We start from the raw sequence: 21,960 nt of genomic DNA, 5'->3' as shown, positions 1-21,960 counted from the left end.
TAGATTGCTTGTTAGTTCTTGGGTGTAGAAGCTCTGTTACACATTATGAGTGAGATTATGGTACTTATAAGCAAAAGTCTTGAAATCTTGGGGCAGCACTTCCACCTAGCAGCACTAGGGTCATTGGTTCAAATCCCAGCCATGACACCACCTGCATAGAGTTTGCTGCCTGTGTTTGTGCAGGTTTCCTCCCACACTCTAAAGACATGCTGGTAGGTCAATTGGCTTTTGTCTAAAGTGGCCCTAGTATGTAAGAATGTGAGTTAGGGACCTTAGCAGTGGCGGCTGGCGGTATATTTTTTTGGGAGGGTGGGGCGGCAAACAATGCACCCACAGCCACCTCCCCGGTGGGTGGGGTCACCCTCACAACCGCCCCTGGTCGGTTTTACTACAGTAAAAAAGATGTTAATTATGGTGGTAAGACAAAAAACAATGAATAAATGGTAAATGAAAAAATGAGTAAAACTCACTTTTGGAAGTGAAGGGGGTGTGGATCGTCTGGGAAGCCGTGGGTCCTGTTCGGGCTCTGAGGAGGGCAGCTGGCACGAGTGAGACAAAGATGCCTTTAATGCGGTGGTATGGAGTCTGCAGATGGGAAGTCTGGCTGTACAGGTTGAAGTCAGCAGCTTGCGGGTTGGATGTCCGGCTGTTCGGGTGGATGTCAGCGGCTGCGGATGGAGTGTTGAGCTGCTCGGGACATTGGGTGCAGACAAGATGAGCGGCTTAGTGATGGATAATAGTAGCGGCAGAAGAAATGTGACAGCGGCTCCGGGTGGAGTATTGGGGTGACCAGGCAGTGGGGGTGACTGAGGATGGAGCTGTCAGGCTACTCAGATGATGGAGGTTAGGAAAGATCGCTGAATGCTCTCTGACAGTGTGGCTGCCTTAGGATTGATGATAGCAATGTTGCATGGCGAGGTGGAGGCAGTGCCGAGCTGTCGGACGACCAAGAAGCAGGGGCACCGGCCAATAGGATCGCCTCTCTTTTCGATCAGTTTGGTGACAGGTCTCAGGACCCACTTCCTGATTGGCTGGGAGCAAAATCAGGAAGACAATAGCAAATATTAATTCGCTGTTGTGCTCTGCGCCCCAAACCCACCCTTTTTTTGAAGCCAATTAGAGCCTCTGGCTCTAATCATGTGGTTCAAAAAACAAAAAACTCCATTGAAATTCATGTATCTGGCACCCTGCATGTAGATTAGGGGCCGGGCGCATGCATCGGGCAGTGGGGGGCAGCGCCCCTGCGCCCCATATGGACAGGCCCGCCGCCACTGGACCTTAAATTGTAAACTCCTTGAGGGGAGGGACTGTAGAGCACTACACAAATTGTTGACACAAAATAAATAACTGTAATAAACAAATAAATCTGCCTATTAATAAAATAATTATTTAGTTATCAAAAATATTAAGAATAAGAAGTACAAAGAGCAATCAGGTGTACAAATAAAACAGTTGCATTGTCTATTGCACCATCACTATCAAAACAGGCCTCTTACAAAATGTTCTGGCCCCTAAAAATCTAGGAGGTCTAATAGCGCTCAAAACATCAATCCTTGGTGCTGTAAGCTGCCTGGATGTGAAACCAAAGGCAAGAATGTAAAGTGGCCCGCGCTGCTTGTGAAGGTGGGCTTAATGATGGTGCCAATCGCTCTGCTTAATGCTTTTCGTCGCAGAGGATGTCTTTAAGGGCCATGTCTTGAATACATAGCTTCAAAATTTAAAGTAGACAATTATTAAAATAATAGCATGGTTTATAGCAAAAAACAAAAAGAAAATCCCTTTGATCATGAAAAAGAAGCAATTTGAGAATCTACTACATTATAAAAACATCTTGGAGAATCAACACTAAAGAAATGACACTTTGCTACAATGTAAAGTAGTGAGTGTACAGCTTGTATAACAGTGTAGATTTGGAGTTCACCAGAGCTTCACAGGTTGCCACCGGAGTCCTCTTCCACTCCTCCATGACGACATCACGAAGCTAGTAGATGTTAGAGACCTTGCGCTCCTCCACCTTCTGTTTGAGGACGCCCCACAGATGATCAGTAGGGTTTAGGTCTGGAGACATGCTTGGCCAGTCCATCACCTTTACCCTCAGCTTCTTTAGCAAGGCAGTGGTCGTCTTGGAGGTGTGTTTGGGGTCGTTATCATGTTGGAATACTGCCCTGTGGCCCAGTCTCTGAAGGGAGGGGATCATGCTCTGCTTCAGTATGTCACAGTACATGTTGGTATTCATGGTTCCCTCAATGAACTGTAGCTCCCCAGTTCTGGCAGCAGTTCATGCAGCCCCAGACCATGACACTCCCACCACCATGCTTGACTGTAGGCAAGATATGAATCTTTGTACTCCTCACCTGATTGCCACCACACACGCTTAACACCATCTGAACCAAATAAGTTTATCTTGGTCTCACCAGACCACAGGACATTGTTCCAGCAATCCATGTCCTTAGTCTGCTTGTCTACAGCAAACTGTTTGTGGGCTTTCTTGTGCATCAAAGAAGAAGAGGTTTCCTTGTGGGATGACAGATATGCAGACCAATTTAATGCAGTATGTGGCACATGGTCTGAGCACTGACAGGCTGACCCCTCACCCCTTCAACCTCTGCAACAATGCTGACAGCACTCATGCATCTATTTCCCAAAGACAACCTCTGGATATGACGCTGAGCACATGCACTCAACTCCTTTGGTGGACCATGGCGAGGCCTGTTCTGAGTGGAACCTGTCCTGTTAAACCGCTGTATGGTCTTGGCCACCGTTCTGCAGCTCAGTTTCAGGGTCTTGGCAATCTTCTTATAGCCTAGGCCATCTTTAAGTAGAGAAAAAATTCTTTTTTTCAGATGCTCTGAGAGTTCTTTGCCATGAGGTGCCATGTTGAACTTCCAGTGACCAGTATGAGAGAGTGAGAGCAATAACGCCACACTTAACACACCTGCTCCCCATTCACAACTGAGACCTTGTAACACTAACGAGTCACATGACACCGGGGAGGGAAATGGCTAATTGTGTCCAATTTGGACATTTTCAATTAGGGGTGTGCTCACTTTTGTTGCCAGCGGTTTAGACATTAATGGCTGTGTGTTGAGTTATTTTGAGGGGACAAATTTACACTGTTATACAAGCTGTACACTCACTACTTTACAATGTAGCAAAGTGTCATTTCTTCAGTGTTGTCACATGAAAAGATATAATAAAATATTTACAAAAATGTGAGGGATGTACTCATTTTTGTGAGATACTGTATGACTTTAGTATATACAAGTAGCATTTGCTGTGTGCACTTTCAACATGACCAGTCACCTTGATCTGCTAATGGGACACTGTTGGTTCTGCTGTGAAAAACACTTTGTTCCAACCACTAACACCAAAGTGGTTAGTGGTGAGAATATTAAGAATAAGTAATATGTCAAAGTGGAGATGAAATAAACATAAGAAGAAGAATAACAGGAAATAAGAAAGGAGACTAATGGAAATAGGGCAGTGCATCTGAAAAAATATGATGTATTCCAAAGAGGAAATGCACATAGGAAGGTGGGACTATTGTTTTTCTCTTTCTACTAGTCAATACTGTTATTCCAATCCTTTGCTTCTGTAGAATAACTGAACCTAAACAAGTCTGTAATAATAAAAGTATGGTCTGTATACGTATATGCATTTTTTTGTCTAATTTTTGTATTTACAGTGTAATGTAATGCAGAGTGAGTAATGTAGGAAGGATGCGTTATGGTGAAATTATAATTTATAGGAAAGCTGTTCTGAAATGCTGAAATACTGAAACAAAAGAAGGAAATGAAAAAGGAGAACTAAGAAAGAGAATTGCTAGTAGGTCACTTCGTATGAAGACAATTTGACATTAGAGAAGAGGAGTATATAGAAGATGGCACTCTGACTTGATTTGTCCGCACCAGCCAGAAATTCCAAGAGATCATTTGGATATAATCAGGGACACCTGGCCTGGAAATACCTTGGATATACCACTCTCCGAATTCAAGGTATGAAAGAATAATTGTCTTACTAATATGTAGAAAAATGTTCTGTTTTTGTCAACATATATTATTTCCTTATTTCTCAGTGGACACCATCCCTTTATGTATCAGTGGAACAAAATGCCCCTTTTAAATTTCCGACAAGGCAGGGAGACCATGGATGGGACTTTATATGTGCCACTGGGAAATCACACAGAAATGTTAAAATAATCCATTCTCATTCCATAAAGATAAAAACAATAGGGTACAAAACACCATTAAAAACAGGGAATTCACATATACAATTCGTCTTGAAGTGTTTAGGCATACAGGACCTGATTGTCTTACATATTTGATCTGATAATGTCATGGAATGCACTGATGTTTTAATTCTTTATTTAAGGTTTGCCACATGACAATGTAGTACAACATGACAGTCTGTTGTTAATGATAACCATTAACATTGAAACACAAAGCGAATACGAACAGCGGTTTAAGGATAGCATTGAAGCCACCGGCCAATATCCTTTTAAAAACATACCCTACTTTAAGACTGAGGGCTGTGGCTTCCACAGTGCGTATAACCTGTATTTTGTAGAGAGTCACATAGGAGAACATGTCTGTCATGTACATACCCAGAAGATGGCACATAATGGTAGGCACATAACTACCATGAGGTGGGGGTTAAACAAAAACATTGGATAGTGTAAGGCAACTATGTCTGGGCCCCAAAGCAGCTGCACCAAAAGTCAGTGGATACCGGGTAGCTTTTTTTTTTTCTTTATTTTGAGAGAAAGAAATATACACAGTAGGTGTTTATGAAAATGGGGAGAAAAGGGGGAGGAGAGAAAAAAAGGGGGGCAAAGTGGGGAGTAACGGCAGGGTCAACAGCTCAAGAAGTCTGATTCCCATATTGCGTAATCTCAATTTAGGAGTAGGTCAAGTACTCATCTGAAAAATAAAAAAAGTCCCAGTACAGCCATTGTCCATTATGACCCCCTGTCTTGTCCCTGAGGGCAGCAGTCAAGAGTTCCATCTGTTGGATATCGCTCACTCTGGCAAACCATTGCAAAACTGTAGGAGGAGATCGTTGTTTCCACAAGCTGGGGATGCATGCCCTGGCAGAATTTAGAAGATGTTTCAATAAAGATGTCCGTAAGTTTGAGAACGATCTGTAGGACTTGTTGGCAGAAAGGATGAAGCTTTGGACAGTCCCAGAAGATATGGAGTAGTGTGCCAGTCTGGGCGCCACATCGCCAACATAACGGGCTGTGTCTGGGAAAAAGTGACGCTAGTACTGATGGGCTCCGATACCAGCGTGTCAAGATTTTGAATGTAATCTCCTGGTATTTACTGCAAACGGGAAGATTTGTGAGCAAATAGGAGTATCCGGTTCTTTTGGTCTTCTTAGAGTGTAGTGTTAGGGTCTTTTTTCCAATTTGCGTAAAAAGGAAGGGTCATGCTGGGATGTGACTGCAAGCAAGATAACATAAGAAGAGGAGAGAGATTTCCATAAGGGCTCTTCTCCCAGACAAAGCACTAATGTTTTATACTGTATGTCACCTGCACTCTTCCCATGGTATCAATTTGCAGATTAGTACACATACTGCCATACATCTGGCAGCCAAGGAGAACCTACACCCCACAACCACCACCATGTGCTGAGTTCATGCTTGCAGGTGCTGTGTCCAGGACAGTGTGTAAAATAAACCCCACTCCACACTGGCCTTAGTATTGCCTCTACTTTTTAGTCCATGAAAAAATTAACAGGATAGTGATGACCAGGAGAGAACTGCATTGTTTTCAAACCGGTGTGATTTAGTTATTATGGGCATGTAAAAATGAAGCCAGATTTTCACAAGGATTACTGGCAGAATCAACAGGACATTTAATGTTATAAATGACTATGTTATGGGGAACTCAGAAAAGCAAAAGTTGTTTTAATAATTCTAGTGGAGGCTTGGCACAGTAAACTGATGGTGCTAGAACCTTATGCCGCGTACACACGGTCAGACTTTTCATCTACAAAAGTCCGACGGACGCCGACAGACAAAATACGGCTGACAATCCGATCGTGTGTGGGCTTTCCCGGACTTTCAGCGGACTTTTCCATCCGCAAATCTGATGGACTTTAGATTTAAAACATGCTTCAAATCTTTACGTCGTAACTACGCCGGACCCAGAAATCCGCTCGTCTGTGTGCTAGTCCGATGGACAAAAACCGACGCTAGGGCAGCTATTGGCTACTGGCTATCAACTTCCTTATTTTAGTCCAGTGTACGTCATCACGTACTTTTGTGTGATCGTATGTAGGCAAGTCCGTTCGTTAGAAAGTCTGCCGCAAGTCCGCCAAAAGTCCGCCAAAAGTCCGTAGAAAGTCTGTCGGACAGGCTGTCGGACTTTTGTAGCCGAAAAGTCCGACCGTGTGTACGCGGCATTAGGTGGAGAGTGATTTAGTACGGAAGATTAATTTCATCAAAGCTATACTGATAGTGTCCCAGTTGGACATCCAAGTGACAGGCGGGCTGCTTCTGTGCACCAAGGAACTTCTACAGCTAAGAATGGGAAAGTCATATTTGAACCTAAAGATCAAAGTGCCACATTGCAGTATTACGGTCCAAAGTAAAGGGTTTTTTCCAATTGTGTAATAGGTGAAACAGCCCAAGCAAGCTGCTGAACGTTACAGAATTCTTTCAGATATCCAAATTATAAATTAAAGTCCAAGTCCATACTCGCTGATTTCATATTTACCTAAGCTCTAATGAAGGGGACGATGTGCGGCCCCCAAAGTGTGTTGCTTGTTGCATCCATTACATGTTTGGAATAAAAACTTACTTAGGTCTCTAATACTTTAATGTGACGCTTCACTCTTTAGATTCAAATACTGCTTTCACATCCCGAGGTTCCTGTAGAAGTTGGCCCAGTGCATGGAAGCAGCTCACATATCATCCAGATGCCCCAATGGAACACAATCAGTGGTAATTCTAGTGAGAGGCTGCGTCATATTTTACTTTGAACTTTAAAGTCATTAAGGATTACCTTTCCATTCCATTCTGCAGCTGTTGCAATGTTTTAAACATTCAAAAATTGTTGCAATTTAACCACTTGCCGACCGTGCTATAGAAAAATGATGGCTACAGTGCATTCGGCTCGGTCCGGGAGGGAGTCATATGATGTCCTCTAGTGATCGCGCCCCCAGAGCAACCACTTGCGGTGCACACCCAGCTCACTCTGTGATTACTGTGTCCTTCGGACACACCTGATCACAGTTAGGGGTAAAGAGCCAATCACAGTGGCACCTATTAGTGCCCATCAGTGTGGTCTATCAGTGCCCATCAGTGCCGCCTCATCAGTGTCCATCAGTGCCGCCTCATCAGTGTCACTCAGTGAAGGAGAAAAATTACCTGTCAAAATTTTTGGTCTTTTTTCATTTGTTTAGCAAAAAAAAAAACAGTGGTGATTAAATATCACAAAAAGAAAGCTCTATTTGTGTGAAAAAATAATTCAAACTTCATATGGGTACAGTGTTGCATGATCGCACAATTGTCATTCAAAGCGTGAGTGCACTGAAAGCTGAAAATTGACCTGGGCAGAAAGGGGGTTAAAGTGCCCAGTAGGCAAGTGGTTGAAGAGGAAGTAAACACTGATGGGTTTTACTTCCTCTTTTTTCCCCTACAATGTAAAAGCATAATGGGCTAGTATGCACCGCACTGCAAGTATGTTGCACTTACCTGCAAACGAAGCCCACGATGTCCCCGCTGCCCCCACTGGTGGCCGCATCCATCTTCACCCCTCTTCCTTCCGGGGCCGTGAACTCCGGCTCTGTGACTGGCTGAAGTCGCGTGACGTCACTTCCCCGCATGGGCGGGAGCTGCTGGTCACGGCACGGCCCTTTAGTAACGGCACGATCGTGCCCTTTCTTTAGAGTGCATGTGCCGATGACATTCGCACAAGTGGCGTATATGATAAATATCTCCTAAACCATGCAGGTTTAGGAGATATTTCCAGCACCTACAGGTAAGCCTTATTATAGGCTTACCTGTAGGTAAAAGTGGTGTAACGGGGGGGGGGGGGGGGCATTCCATGCACTGTTAGTGTATAAAGTATAACTCCGCTAGAAATAGAATCTTCTGCTTGTGTGATTACTTCACTTTTTCTCTCACAATTCTGCACTGAAAAAAAAAAATAGCTTTTCAGGCCTACATTGCGATTTAAAAATAGGGTAAGTAGTTTTCATTACAGTTTTTTTTACATTCAGTGATGCAACTGAGGAAGAGAATGCAAAGTTTTGCATGGCTTGTTGGTATTATTAGGGAAAAAAAATAAAAGAGGAAGTGTGATGTGAAAGTTATAATATTTAGCAAATATTAGATTTTTGGGGATGGGAAACAGCCTGAGGAAAGCAAAAAAAAATCATAGGTGTTATTAATTTCTAATGAGTATATTGTGGGCTTTTTTTCTCAGAGAATAGTTGCAGGTACTCCCCCTTTTGGGTCACCCCTTGTCTCTGCCCCCTGCCCGCCTCCTAGCAATGCCCCTTGGCTCCACCCCCTACCCTCCTCCCAGTGCTGCCCCTTTTAGAGAATACAGAACCAAGGATTATTTTCTGGAACTAAGTAGTTTGTATGGAATTGGCTAATGAAAGACAGTAAAATAGGACCTCTGCAACCAGCAACAATAGATCCCCCAGCAACAACAGACCCCCTCCAGCAACAATAGCCCCCCCCCCCCCCCCTCCAGCAACAATAGATTAATCCCAGCAAACATAGATCCCCAGCAGTAATAGATCTGCCTAGAAACTATAGATCCTCCCAGCAACAATAGATCCTCCCAGCAACAATAGATCTCCTCAGCAACAATACCCCCCAGCAACAATAAACCCCACCACAACAAAATACCCCCCCCCAGTTACAATATTGTAGATCTGCCCTAGTAAAATTTGACGCTAACAGCAACAATAGATCTCCCAGAAGCCAGCATCAATAGACCCTTCCCTCAACATTAGAGCTCTCCCATCAACAAATGACCCCCTCCCAGCAACATAAAATCCCCCCAAGCAACAATAGATTCCCCTCACTGGCAGCAATAGACCTCCCCAGAAACAATAGATTTCCCCAGCAACAGTAGATCCCCAAGCGCACCCTAGCACCCCTTGGCATTATATACATCCAGTGCTGAAAGTGCCTGACTGCGCAACTCCCCCCCACCCATCCCCCCCCCCCCCCCGCATTCCCGCTGAAAAAAGCCCTGAGTATATTCTTAGTGTTCCCATAATAGCAATAAAGTACAAAAAGGGGATTCTTTAACTTTCAGGTTTGGTTAGTTAATTTCACCATCCAATAGTGAGATCCACACGCTTTAAAGTGGTTCATAAGACTTAAGGTTTTTCTTCCTCTAATAACAAAAAAACTTTGTGTGATCAGGATCCCCCCAATACTTATCTGAGCCCAAACCAGATTCAACGCTGTGCCTGAGAGCAGTATCTCTCTCCTCTCCCTCTCCTCACTGAGCAAAGTGGCAGCGGTGGGAGCCATTGGCTCCTGCTGTTGTCAATCAAATCCTCTGACGAGGGAGCAGGGGATGGGGCAGAGCCGTGCTGTCTCTGTCTATGGACGCAGGCAGCTTATCTTGGGATCGAGCCTGCATGAGTGCCCCCATACAAAGCAGATTGCCAAGGGGCACTTTCCAAAGAAGAGGAGCCAGGAGCACCAGTAGGGAACCGCAGAAGAGGGGGTTTGGGGCTGCTCTGTGCAAAACCCTTGTACAGAACAGGTAAGTACAGTGGAACCTCCGTTTGGGTGTAAGGCGGTTAACGAGCATTTCGCAAACCGAGCACTGTATTTCTAAAATTCCTAACTCAGTTTGCGAGTGTTGTCTCGCAAAATGAGCAAGATTCAGGCCAAAAGCGGTGTGCAGTACCGCCTTTGGCCTGAGGTGGGGGGCGTCGGAGCCGAGCAGAGCCGAAAGTCGCCGATCGGCGCTGTTTGGAAATGCACTGGAAGGCCCGAGAACAGTTCGGATGACCTCGGCAAACCTCGGAAAGGCTCGTGAACTGAGGTCCGTCGAAGTGTCCCTCGGGCCTTTTCGGCCGTTTCCGAGGCTCTCTGGTGCCCCTGCCTCTGGCCGCATGCAGTATTGCATCCCATTGAAGTCAATGCGGAACAAATTATTTTCGTTTCCATTGACTTCAATGGGAAAACTCGCTTTGATATGCGAGCACATTGGATTACAAGCGTACTCCTGGAACGGATTATGCTCGTAATCTGAGGTTCCACTGTATACCATTGAAGGTTTAGAATCACTTTTATATTGCAGCATATCCATTATCAAAATATTACCATACATATAAAAACTTAAAATACAACCTTTCATTCCACATGCCCTCATCGCCCTCTCTATGTTATTTATAGCCCCCATTACAGACCTCTCATGAACAGGTAACCCTCACAAAGTGCTGCAGCTTATGCCAGCTCAGGTGTTGCTTCCATCCTTCACTTAACCAGTAGTCAGCATACTCTATGGACCCGGATAGAAAAGATGTCTACTCGAAATTCTGCAAGAAGTGATCAACTGGATGGGATTTTCCAGCTGACATCTTTTTTCCCCCAGAAGAAAAAATGTTTATAGCAAGACTCAAGACAGAACCAGCGCCAAAGGTTTTCAAAAAGTCGGATAGCTATGCTTTTGCAGACATTGATAGACTTTTCACTTTAATGACGCTTTAATTTGCTCAATCACGTGCAAGGGAAATGAAAAAAACGAATTTTGCCTGCACACGATTGGATGTAGAATCAGTAAAGCTTCACTAAGCTCTGAGTCAAATTCCCTCGCGAGGTTAGATGATCAGTGCCTGTGAAAGAAATTCCCCATCATGTGAACATAGGTATTTTTAATTTAATTCCAAATATATTTTATTTTTATTGACCATATACTTGTTTATATAAAAACTGACTCCATGGGAGGCACACGCCATATGATGCATATGACGCAGGTGACAGCTCTTTTAAAACTGTGGGCGGGCCACATGGTGTCATTGCCGGGTGACCCCGCCCCCCTCTGACGCTACGGGGGAAGCCATAGGGATGTCCCTGTGTGTCAGAGTGGGTGGACCGGGTGGGCTGGGCCCGCCCCCCTCTGATGCTACGGGGGAAGCCATAGGGATGTCCCCATGCGATGACACTGTGTGGCCCCGCCCACAGTTTTAAAAGAGCTGTCACCTGCGAGGACGTGTCATATGGCGTGTGCCTCCCATGGAGGCAGATCTTCTTTATTTTTTTTTTGGTCCGTTGGCGGAGGTGAATGGACTAGGTGGGACAGTTTTGTTTTTTTATTTTTTAACAAATGACTTCTGCCATGGTGTGTGTTGTTTTTTTTTACCATTTTCACACTTTTTTGTGAAATGGTATGGGTACAATATACCCGTTACCATTTCAAACAGGGGGGGCCGGGATCTGAGGGTCCCCTTGTTAAAGGGGGCTTCCAGATTCCAATAAGCCCCCCCCCTGCAGACCCCCACAACCACCGGGCAAGGGTTGTGGGGATGAGGCCCTTCTCCCCATCAACATGGGGACAAGGTGCTTTGGGGGGCTACCCCAAAACACCCTCCCAATGTTGAGGGCATGTGGCCTGGTACGGTTCAGGAGGGGGGGCGCTCTCTTGTCCCCCCTCTTGTCCTGAGGCCTGCCAGGTTGCATGCTCGGATAAGGGTCTGGTATGGATTTTTGGGGGGACCCCACGCCATTTTTAAAAAAAAATTTGGCGCGGGGTTCCCCTTAAAATCCATACCAGACCCCAGGTCTGGTATGGATTTTGAGGGAGACCCCTACGCCATTTTTTTTTTTATTTTGGCATGGTGTTCCCCTTAATATCCGTACCAGACCTGAAGGGCCTGGTATGGAATTTGGGGGGACCCCCACGCATCTTTTTTTTTAATTTTGGTTCGGGGTTCCCCTGTGGGGGAATCCCATTCCGTTTTTATCAATGAACTTTTATGTGTATTGCTGGACCGACAATTCATTATAGCCGCGAGTAGTTTTAAATGACTTGTTTTCCTTTAGAAATGTCATTTTGCTGTCAGACTGTTCTAAACACGGGAAACATGCGCCCCTTTACAGGCATACTATAGACACCACCCAGGTACGAAATTTAAAGGAATATTACACTTTTATTGTTTCACTTTAAGCATTATTAAAATCACTGCTCCCGAAAAAACAGCAGTTTTTAAAACTTTTTTTTGCATTGATACATGTCCCCTGGGGCAGGACCCAGGTCCCCAAACACTTTTTAAGACAATACCATGCATATAAGCCTTTAAAATTATCACTTTTGATTTTTCATGTTCGTGTCCCGTAGACTTTAACGGTGTTCGAACAAATTTTTCGCCTGATCGCATGTTCTGGTGTGAACCGAATGGGGGGGTGTTCGGCCCATCCTTAATGGGCACTGATGAGGCTGCGCTGATGGGCACTGATCAGACTGCATTGATGGGCACTCATGAGGCTGCGATGATGGGTACTGGTGACGCTGCGTTGATGGGCACCGATGAGGCTGCTTTGATGGGCACTGATGAGGCTGCCTTGATGGGCACTGATGAAGCTGCCTTGATGGGCACTGATGAGGCTGCACTGGGTACCCACTTTTAATGTACAGAGACGAAGAGGTGGGGCTCTAAGAGGAAAAGGTGGAGCCTAAATAGGAACAGTGTGGTTTACAGATAACAGGGCGGGTCTGAAACAAGAAGGGGCATGACATTGACAGGAAGGGGTGGGTCATATTTAAATTAGGGGGTGTACAAGTTTAGTCAGGCCTAGGGCAGCACAAAACCTAAATACAGCACTGCTTTGCAGTATGAATTACACATCCTGATTTCTGCACAGAGTCAGGATCAGGCTGGACAAGATATGTCAATTATAATGCCACACAACACCTGACCCTCCGCGCACTTCATTTAAAGTCCCGCCTCCCTGTTCTCTTTTGTATAATGCTGGATAAGGGTTGTAATATTTTGGAATGTCTAGTCATCATAATTCTCTTTGAACTTTGCAAAGGTAAGTTAGACTGTCTATGTTACCCAATTACTGTACATTTCATTAACTTTCATCCTTCAAACACTATATTTCCTATAATTTGATGGTCTAAGTAACATTTACTGTATTTATGCTGCATGCATTGAACCATATGTCATTTTTTATGTATAATCTTTTTTTATTTTTTTAGTGGATCACCACTGACTCCTGTACAGTGCTTGAATGCCTGGCTCCTGTTTTTCGCTGTGTACCTTACCTGAAATTTTACTTTTGACTACAAACAAGGCTTTTAGCCTACTTGGTGGAGAAACCCTTGTTGGCAAGCACAGAGGTAAGACGATTCTTGTAGTTGGTGACCAGGTTTGCACACATCTCACGAGGGATTTTGGTCCACTCTTCTTTACAGATCTTCTCTAAATCCTTATTGACCTTATACTTGTTTATATAAAAACTGACTGTTTAAAATTTCTTTGACATGTTTCTGCGTTTTGTTTACTTTGCAGTATGAATTACAGATCCTGATTTCAGCTCGGAGTCAGGATGAGGATGGATAAGGGTCGTAATATTTTGGAATGTCTAGTCATCATAATTCTCTTTGAGCTTAGCAAAGGTAAGTTAGACTGTCTATGTTACTCAATTACATTACATTAACCTCCATTCCCCCAAAGACAATATTTCCTATTCTGTGATGGTTTAGGTAACATTTAGGTTGGTTTTACACTGGAGATCGCAGTGGCTCACAGCAGGAGTCCGGTGCATCTCCATTCACTGTTTCAGGTCCAATTTCAGCCTGAATTTTGGGCTAAATTGGGACCTGAAAAGGACCAAAAGACGCACAGGACTCTTGTGCAATTCGCACTGGACCCGCTCCAGAGATGTGTGAACCGGCTCCATAGAGAGTCGGTCACAATCTCCTGCTATGTGAATTGGATGAGGGGAAACCCACATCCAATTCGGAATAGTGTGAACCCAGCCTTACTGTATTTATGCTGCATGCATTGAACCATTTGTCATTTTTATATGTTAAATCTTTATTTTTTTTAGCGGATCACCACTAATTCCTGTACAGTGCTTGAATGCATGGGCCCAGATTTTTTATTTGTGCTCATTAACCCCTTGCCGAACAGCGCACGACGATATACGTCGGCACAATGGCACGGCTGGGCAAATGGGCATACAGGTACGTCCCCTTTAAATCACGACATTGTGGGCACGCGCTCATGCCCGCTGTGTACGCCGTGACCATGCCCATGGATCCTGTGGACTCGATGTCCACCGGGGGGGGTCCGCGATCGTGTCACGGAGCGGCGGAATGGGGAGATTGTAAACAAGGCATTTCCCTGATCTACTGCTCTCTGTCATCGGGAGCAGTGATTTCTGTCATGTTGTAGTGAGCCCCCCCCACTGTTAGAATCACTCCCTAGGACACACTTAACCCCTTGATCGCCCCCTAGTGTTTAACCCCTTCCCTGCCAGTGTCAGTTACACAGTAATCAGTGCATTTTTATAGCACTGATCGCTGTATAAATGACAATGGTCCCAAAATAGTGTCAAAAGTGTCCGATGTGTCCGCCATAATGTTGCAGTCATGATAAAAATCGCAGTTCGCCGCCATTACTAATAAAAAAATAATAATAAAAATGCTATAAATCTATCCCCTATTTTGTAGACGCTATAACTTTTGCCCAAACCAATCAATATACGCTTATTGCGATTTTTTTTACCAAAAATATGTAGAAGAATACATATCAGTCTAAACTGAGAAAGAAATTTGTTTTTTTTATATATTTTTGGGGAAAAATTATTATAGCAAAAAGTAAAAAATATTGCTTTTTTTTCAAAATTTGCTCTTTCTACTCTTTTTTTGTTTATAGCGCAAAAAATAAAAACCACAGAGGAGATCAAATACCACCAAAAGAAAGCTATATTTGTGTGAAAAAAAGGACGTCAATTTTGTTTGGTTGCAACGTCGCACGACCGCGCAATTGTCAGTTAAAGCGATACAGTGCCGAATCGCAAAAAGTGCTCCGGTCAGGAAGGGGGTAAATCCTTCAGGGGCTGAAGTGGGTAACTGGAGGAGAAACAAACAAACTGTCCAAATGACAGATTTTTGAACTATTTTTCGTCTAGTGTATGGGCCCATTAGACACAGGCAGACTTTTAAAGTACCAGATGTGAAAAAATAATAGGAAATACGAAAAACGAAATGATCTGAGTGTAATCGATTCATTAAACTTGTAGGTTGAATCATTTTTCGTTCTTTTGGACTTTTGTATTTTCGTATTTTAGTTCTTTCGGGTTTTTGTTCTTTCGGATTTTCGTTCTTACTAATTATTTGTTTTTGTCTGCATTTGTAAAAAGAGTTTTGCTGAATTTCACCCGAAAACAAATTAGAAGCGAAACAAATTGCCCATGTCTATCCACAAACAAAAAGGTTCTGGAGTTACTTTAGGGCATTTATCCCTGGTGGATGCAATGTGTGTAGATGCATGACAAAAAGTGCAAAAAAAACTCACAAATTGGAAAGCATATTTCTGCCACACTCATAGGAGTTGTGATTGTCACTGTGGTTAGGACAACATTAAATCCCCTTGGGTTACCATGATTGGTGGTCTTTACAGCTGGATAGTATTCCTGCCAATCAAGTACGTACGAGGGGTGTGTACGAGGTGTGTCTAAAATGTTTGGTGAATGGTCCGATATTTCAATGGCAACATGGGCCAAGTGCGCGCGCATGCACATGGCTATCGAGAGACATGTTGATGTGAGCCACCTAGTGTGGAATACACGTGACCGTCCGGGTAAAGCCGCTGCAGGTGGTTGAATGTAGTCAGTGTGGGAGGTAGGGTCATCAAGTTCTGCTACAAATTGGGGAAAACGACTTTGTATTATATTGCCTTTAACATGACTTTCTTTTTTTATCATTTGCATAAATATGATTTTTTTTTCTGGTGTATGAATGCTTCTAACACAGTAATTTAATAATTTTTCAGATATTGAGTGTCAGAGACATTATGGGTACACTCTGCAAGTGACTAGAAGGGTCACTGTCCAGGAGCATTGTTGTGTCACTATCCCGTGTGCCTTCACGGCTTCAAATAAAAATGTATTCACAAATTCCGAAGGATATTGGACGAACATAAATACTAATGATATTGTGGCAGTCACTAATACATCTATTAAGAAAGGAACTAAATCAAACTTCAATATAACAGGAGATACAGATAAGGGGGACTGTACCCTGACAATAACTGATGTCAAGAAACAAGATTCTGGAACGTATTATTTTCGATTTGAAGGACCCGTACTTTATGATTATAAAGTAAAAACTATAACAGTGATTGTGACAGGTGAGTGTGTTAAATATCTGGTAACTACAAAGCAGAATGTTGGCACCAAGACAGACATTTCTTGACCATTAATTAAAATCACACTTTTCACTAAAGTAAATTTGCAGTGTTCACAATGTAAAGGCCAACATCATAGTTTAGACCACTGGACACCCCTAAACACCTCCAGAGCATAGAGTTCTGCCTTAAAGTCTACTTGTGCAGTGGATCATAAAAAGCAATGGAATCGCATCCCTCTGGTATGCTTCATCAATGCAGCCCTCCTCAGATTGGGGAATCTAGTAGACAACTGAAAAAGAGAACACAGGAGGGAGCACACGCTTAGTGCATTACCGAAGGTTTATTGTAAAAAAAAAAGAAAAACGTACAGCCAAATGGATACTCACAAAAATAAATGTATAGAGGCATTATATGACACTAAGGGGTTGATTTAGTGCAAAGTCTATTTGCTTTTAATAAATCAACCCCAGAATCTCAATCCAGTGCTAGAATAGCATGGCTAAACACCGTTGATGCGTTTCGAGGGAAGCACCCCCTTCTTTAGGGAGGCTCTCTGAAGGGGGGTGCTTCTCCAAAAATGCATCAAATTACTAGTGCAGCGCCACGGTGTGTTTGGCCACTCTATTACCATGCTGGATTGAGATTTAGGGGTTGATATAGACTGGGCTCTTTGAAAACTCCAAACTCCAGAGCTTAGTAAACGAGAAAAAGCTCTGCTGACTTCCATCATCCAATCATTACGATAAGGCACATACAAAGACACTGTTGACACTGGGAAGGTTGCAAGCCAGGGCCTCAGGTCCAATGGATCATCATATGCAAGCTACTTTTTATTTATTTTTTATTCTCCTTGCACGTGATTAGGTACTCTTTGCAAAGTGAAGATTTACCCCATTTACTAAGCTCTGGAGCAACTGCATTTTGCAAAGTGCACAGCCTATTTGCCTTTAGTAAATCAACCCATTAACCCTTTCGCTGCCAGAGCCGTGTTTGCGTTTTTTTGCACACATGTTTAAAAAAATCATTTTAGGCCTGAATATCACACAAAACCCACAAATACTATATATTTTCTGAAAGCAGACACCTTAGAGAATAAAATAGTGGTAGTTTAAATTTTTTATGTCACGCGATATAAGGTCTAGGAAACGCAAAATTTCAGTAAAAAACACTCTAATGCCCCGTACACACGGTCGGATTTTGCGACGGAAAATGTGTGATAGGACCTTGTTGTCAGAAATTCTGACCATGTGTGGGCTCCATCACACATTTTCCATCGGATTTTCCGACACACAAAGTTTGAGAGCAGACTATAAAATTTTCCGACAACAAAATCCATTGTCGGAATTTCTGATCGTGTGTACACAAATCCGACGCACAAAGTGCCACGCATGCTCAGAATAAATAAAGAGATGAAAGCTATTGGCCACTGCCCCGTTTATAGTCCCGACGTACGTGTTTTACGTCACCTCATTCAGAACGATCAGATTTTCCGACAACTTTGTGTGACCGTGTGTATGCGAGACAAGTTTGAGCCAACATCTGTCGGAAAAAATACTAGGATTTTGTTGTCGGAATGTCCGATCAATGTCCGACCGTGTGTACGGGGCATTACATGAACTTTACGGCAAACAAACACAATAAATTACCCAGTGTTTTGATAAAATATAAAAAACGAGGTTCCACCGATTAAATAAATACCCAACATGCCAAACCTTAAATTTTGTGCACCCGTGAAATTGTGACAAACTTTTCAGTACCCTATATTTTCTACAGGCGCCGTTTCAAAAGCCCGCTATAGGTGTCAGTTTAGTGTTAGAGGGGGTCTGATGCTAGAATTATTGCTCTCACTCAGGTGTATGCAGCGATATGTAACATGTGTATTGCAGTCAAAGTTTTCACATGTAGGTGCCCCGACGCATGTGTTTATGTTCGTGTGTGTGTATATGTGGGGGTGGGGGGGGGGTCTCAATTTTTTTGGGGGGGGTTATGTGCTTGGGTGTGACTTTATTTTTTTGCAAAAAAATAAATATTTTTTACTTAACTTTTTTTATTCATCACACAGGGGACAAACAGTAAAAATGCTACAGGGCGATCGTCAAGTGGTTAAAGACAATATCATATTTACTGACTACCCAAATGACTTTCCCTTTAGTTGCTATAATCTGACACAACTTCACACCCCTTCCCCCAACTTTACGAACGGAGTTAGCAATACTCTTGCTGGGGGACCTTCCACAATCCCCCCCCCTGTTTTTTTTTCTTTTCTCTCTAGCCTCATGCCTTTTCTCCCCAATCTCAGTCTTTTTTGAACCATCATTACCCTAATGCCACTCAGGTTTTAGTTTAATTCCCAGGCCAATACAGAAGCTGAAGGAACTCATTGGCCATTGTGTAAGACCCCCATTTCGACACCTTTTACAACTTTCCTCCAAAATCAGAGCCTGCCTTTCCCTTTTCTGGAGTGAGCTAATGTCAGTACATTCCACTACATCCTAAATACATTCATCCTCATTATGTTTGCCACAGGCACACAAAGTTGGTAATCTACATTTTGATAATTGACATACCTTGAGGTGTCTTGGTGATGTAGGGATCATATATGTTCAATGCTTTTAAAAGCACTCTTTGTTGTGTCATTAGTGAATATTCACTGGCTGTCACATTCATATGACATATATCTATGATTGTTATAAATATGATTATTATCATCTAACCATGATATGACTCAAACACTGTCACTATGAATGCATATTTTGACTACACATATCCTTCCTTTGCTAGTGTTATTTTTGCTCCTTTGTAAACCTGTATTATTTCCAATAAATATATATATATATATATATATATATATATATATATATATATATATATATATATATATATATATATATATATATATATACACACATTTAATGGAAGGTTAATCCAGGAGACTGAAACCAGCTGTACAGTAGTTAAAAGCAAAATATGCCTTTGTACAACTTAGTATCTTTAGAAAGTCCAGTAGAATTTGATTAACCTGTATTACTGCAATTTACTTTAATATTTATTTGCTGTTTTGTCACAGACCCACCCAAGAAACCCGAAGTTGTCATTACTTCAGCTGATGGTAGGTTAAATTGCGTGCCTTAAAGCTTAGCTCGTTTTAGCATACAATACTTCTACCCCCTTCTAACGAATTACACCACTAACTAAAAAAATAAAGCTAAATGCCCCAAATACTTACCTAAATTTGCAGTCATGTGACACACTGAATCTGGAGTCTTCTTGCTTCTTCACTGCAGAGTCCAAAAGTCCTTCTTCAGGTATCCACGTCACATCCTGGTCATGTGGACCCTTCCCTAAGGCAGGCCATACATGGGTTGAATTTCGAAAAAATAATTTCTTTTGAAAATCTTATCTAAGAATTTTCGTTCATATTTCGCACTATTAGTGGGCTGCAGCAACAGCCGATTTTCGTGCGGCAATCAAATTTGAGTAATCGGACATGTTGGAAACTTTTTGAAAAACAAACGATTTTCTAATCAATGATGGGAGAATCGTGCCAGAAATCTAATTGAAAAAGAAATGTGCATGTGCAAGAAAAGAAGATTCCCAGCCACGAAAATTCTTTTCTGTAGTAACATGAGGTGAAATTGAAAGCTTGGTTGGCCGAATTTCGAAATCAATGGGGGCACCATCGGATCACAAAACACAAATTTTCTGATTTTCAAAAGAAAATTCTTTCGAAATTCGACCATGTATGGCCAGCCTAATGCCCCGTACACACGGTCGGACTTTGTTCGGACATTCCGACAACAAGATCCTAGGATTTTTTCCAACGGATGTTGGCTCAAACTTGTCTTGCATACACACGATCACACAAAGTTGTCGGAAAATCCGATCGTTCTAAACGCTGTGACGTAAAACACGTACGTCGGGACTATAAACGGGGCAGTGGCCAATAGCTTTCATCTCTTTATTTATTCTGAGCATGCGTGGCACTTTGTCCGTCGGATTTGTGTACACACGATCGGAATTTTCGACAACGGATTTTGTTGTCGGAAAATTTTATATCCTGCTCTCAAACTTTGTGTGTCGGAAAATCCAATGGAAAATGTGTGATGGAGGCCACACACAGTCGGAATTTCCGACAACAAGGTCCTATCACACATTTTCCTTCGGAAAATCCGACCGTGTGTACGGGGCATAACAGTCCTGAAGACTTATATACGTGACCCCAGCGCTGTCTTTTATCTTTAACAAACATTTGAAACTGTGTTATACAATGTGACTATGATGTCTTTAAACATACATACTAGTACAAATAAAACTTATAGCATAAATGTCCATCAATTGGCAATATGCCACAATCTTGTGTATAATGTGCTCATAAAATCCTGATGCCAGTAGTCCAGACGTGTTCCCCTCCTACTGTGCCCTTACTCACCAAAATCCTGGTGGGTTAAACACCTTGATATGATTTATCCGTGGTTCCTCAAGCTTAACGTATAAACACAAGAAAGGAGTAAACCAACAGGGATAAAGGATACGCAAGGTACCGCCAGATATTTATCCACTCACTCCAATAGAGTGGTACTCAGTGGCCAAAAAAGCATACAGAGAAAATGTAACACTGTACCAGAAGAAGGAGGCACAGTGCCAAGTGCCACACTTGCCCAGGGAAATAATATCCAGATGGAATTAATGAATATCAAAAATAAATTTTATTGGAAAATAGATTACAAAATTTGCATTAAATTAAACATAAATCCTACACCTAACACCATTTATAGACAACGTTGTCTGGTGACAAGGACAAACACAAAACAGAGCATCTAGACACCAAACATGCATCCAAGTATATCCTATGTAGCACTATGGGTGAGTGCAGATGGAGAAGAAAGCACCACCAGGCCAGGCAGTCCTGTAATCTGGATAACATAAAAGCAACGGCCGTTGCCTAAAATCACAATTCCAGAGGACAACAGTCCATGGCTGAAGGGGTCACTGCTATTGAGGAACAATCTTGGGGATATGGGAGAAGGAAGCTAAAGTCTCAAATCCGTGGCTACTGACAGATGATAAATCAAATGAACTAAAGATGACCTGAGGACATATGTTGGCTACTGGAGCCTATCAACAGTCCTGAAGACTCCAACCATGGCATATGATGTCACTAGATATGGTAAAAACCAAGGCCAATCAGTGGAGGATCAACCCCAAGGGGTCATATAGGCTCACAAGATAGTGGGTTCAGTTAGATAAGGACTTAGTAAGATTTTTTTTTTATATTCTGAATGAGTTTTAACTAAACCAAGAAAGAATTTTAAATATAAGTGCAGTAAATAGGTAGCAAATAAAGGCAATCAGTTAACTCTGACAATAATGACATTGTTAAAAAGTCTACCTAACTTCTTATTTGTCCGAATTCCCTTATTATACATAAAGTAGAAAGAAGATTCAATAAGCTCTTTAACCTCTTTATGAGGGCTCCTCTCATCATCTAATGTTTGCATGTATCCTTTTGGAAAGCTGCAGAAGGAAATGATTAGAACCTGGAAACATTGCACAGAATTATAAAGAAAATAAAACAGTCCAGATATGGGATTTAGTGAAAAAGTCAGCCAAAACAGC

The 21,960-nt window shown here is 42.6% G+C and overlaps 1 protein-coding gene across 2 annotated transcripts in view; it reads left to right on the top strand.

Moving 5' to 3' along the window:
* Positions 1-3,842: 3,842 nt before the first annotated feature.
* LOC141110482 (uncharacterized) overlaps positions 3,843-21,960 on the top strand; it is a 41,335-nt gene continuing 23,217 nt past the window's right edge. Inside the window, exons 1-5 of one of the 2 annotated variants that reach the window (XM_073601843.1) lie at positions 3,843-3,995; positions 13,185-13,325; positions 13,498-13,604; positions 15,988-16,344; positions 19,412-19,453. In XM_073601843.1, coding sequence (XP_073457944.1) covers positions 13,535-13,604; positions 15,988-16,344; positions 19,412-19,453 — 469 coding nt within the window. In that variant the 5' untranslated portion in view covers positions 3,843-3,995; positions 13,185-13,325; positions 13,498-13,534. The remainder of the gene's footprint in view (positions 3,996-13,184; positions 13,326-13,497; positions 13,605-15,987; positions 16,345-19,411; positions 19,454-21,960) is intronic. The other variant, XM_073601844.1, reaches the window with a different exon arrangement.

This window comes from Aquarana catesbeiana, linkage group LG10 (genome assembly GCF_042186555.1).
Source record: "Aquarana catesbeiana isolate 2022-GZ linkage group LG10, ASM4218655v1, whole genome shotgun sequence".
In the NCBI taxonomy this organism is placed as follows: Eukaryota; Metazoa; Chordata; class Amphibia; order Anura; family Ranidae; genus Aquarana; species Aquarana catesbeiana.
The sequence above is the reverse complement of the archived record's forward strand: the minus strand, read 5'-3'. Positions and strand labels throughout refer to the sequence as shown.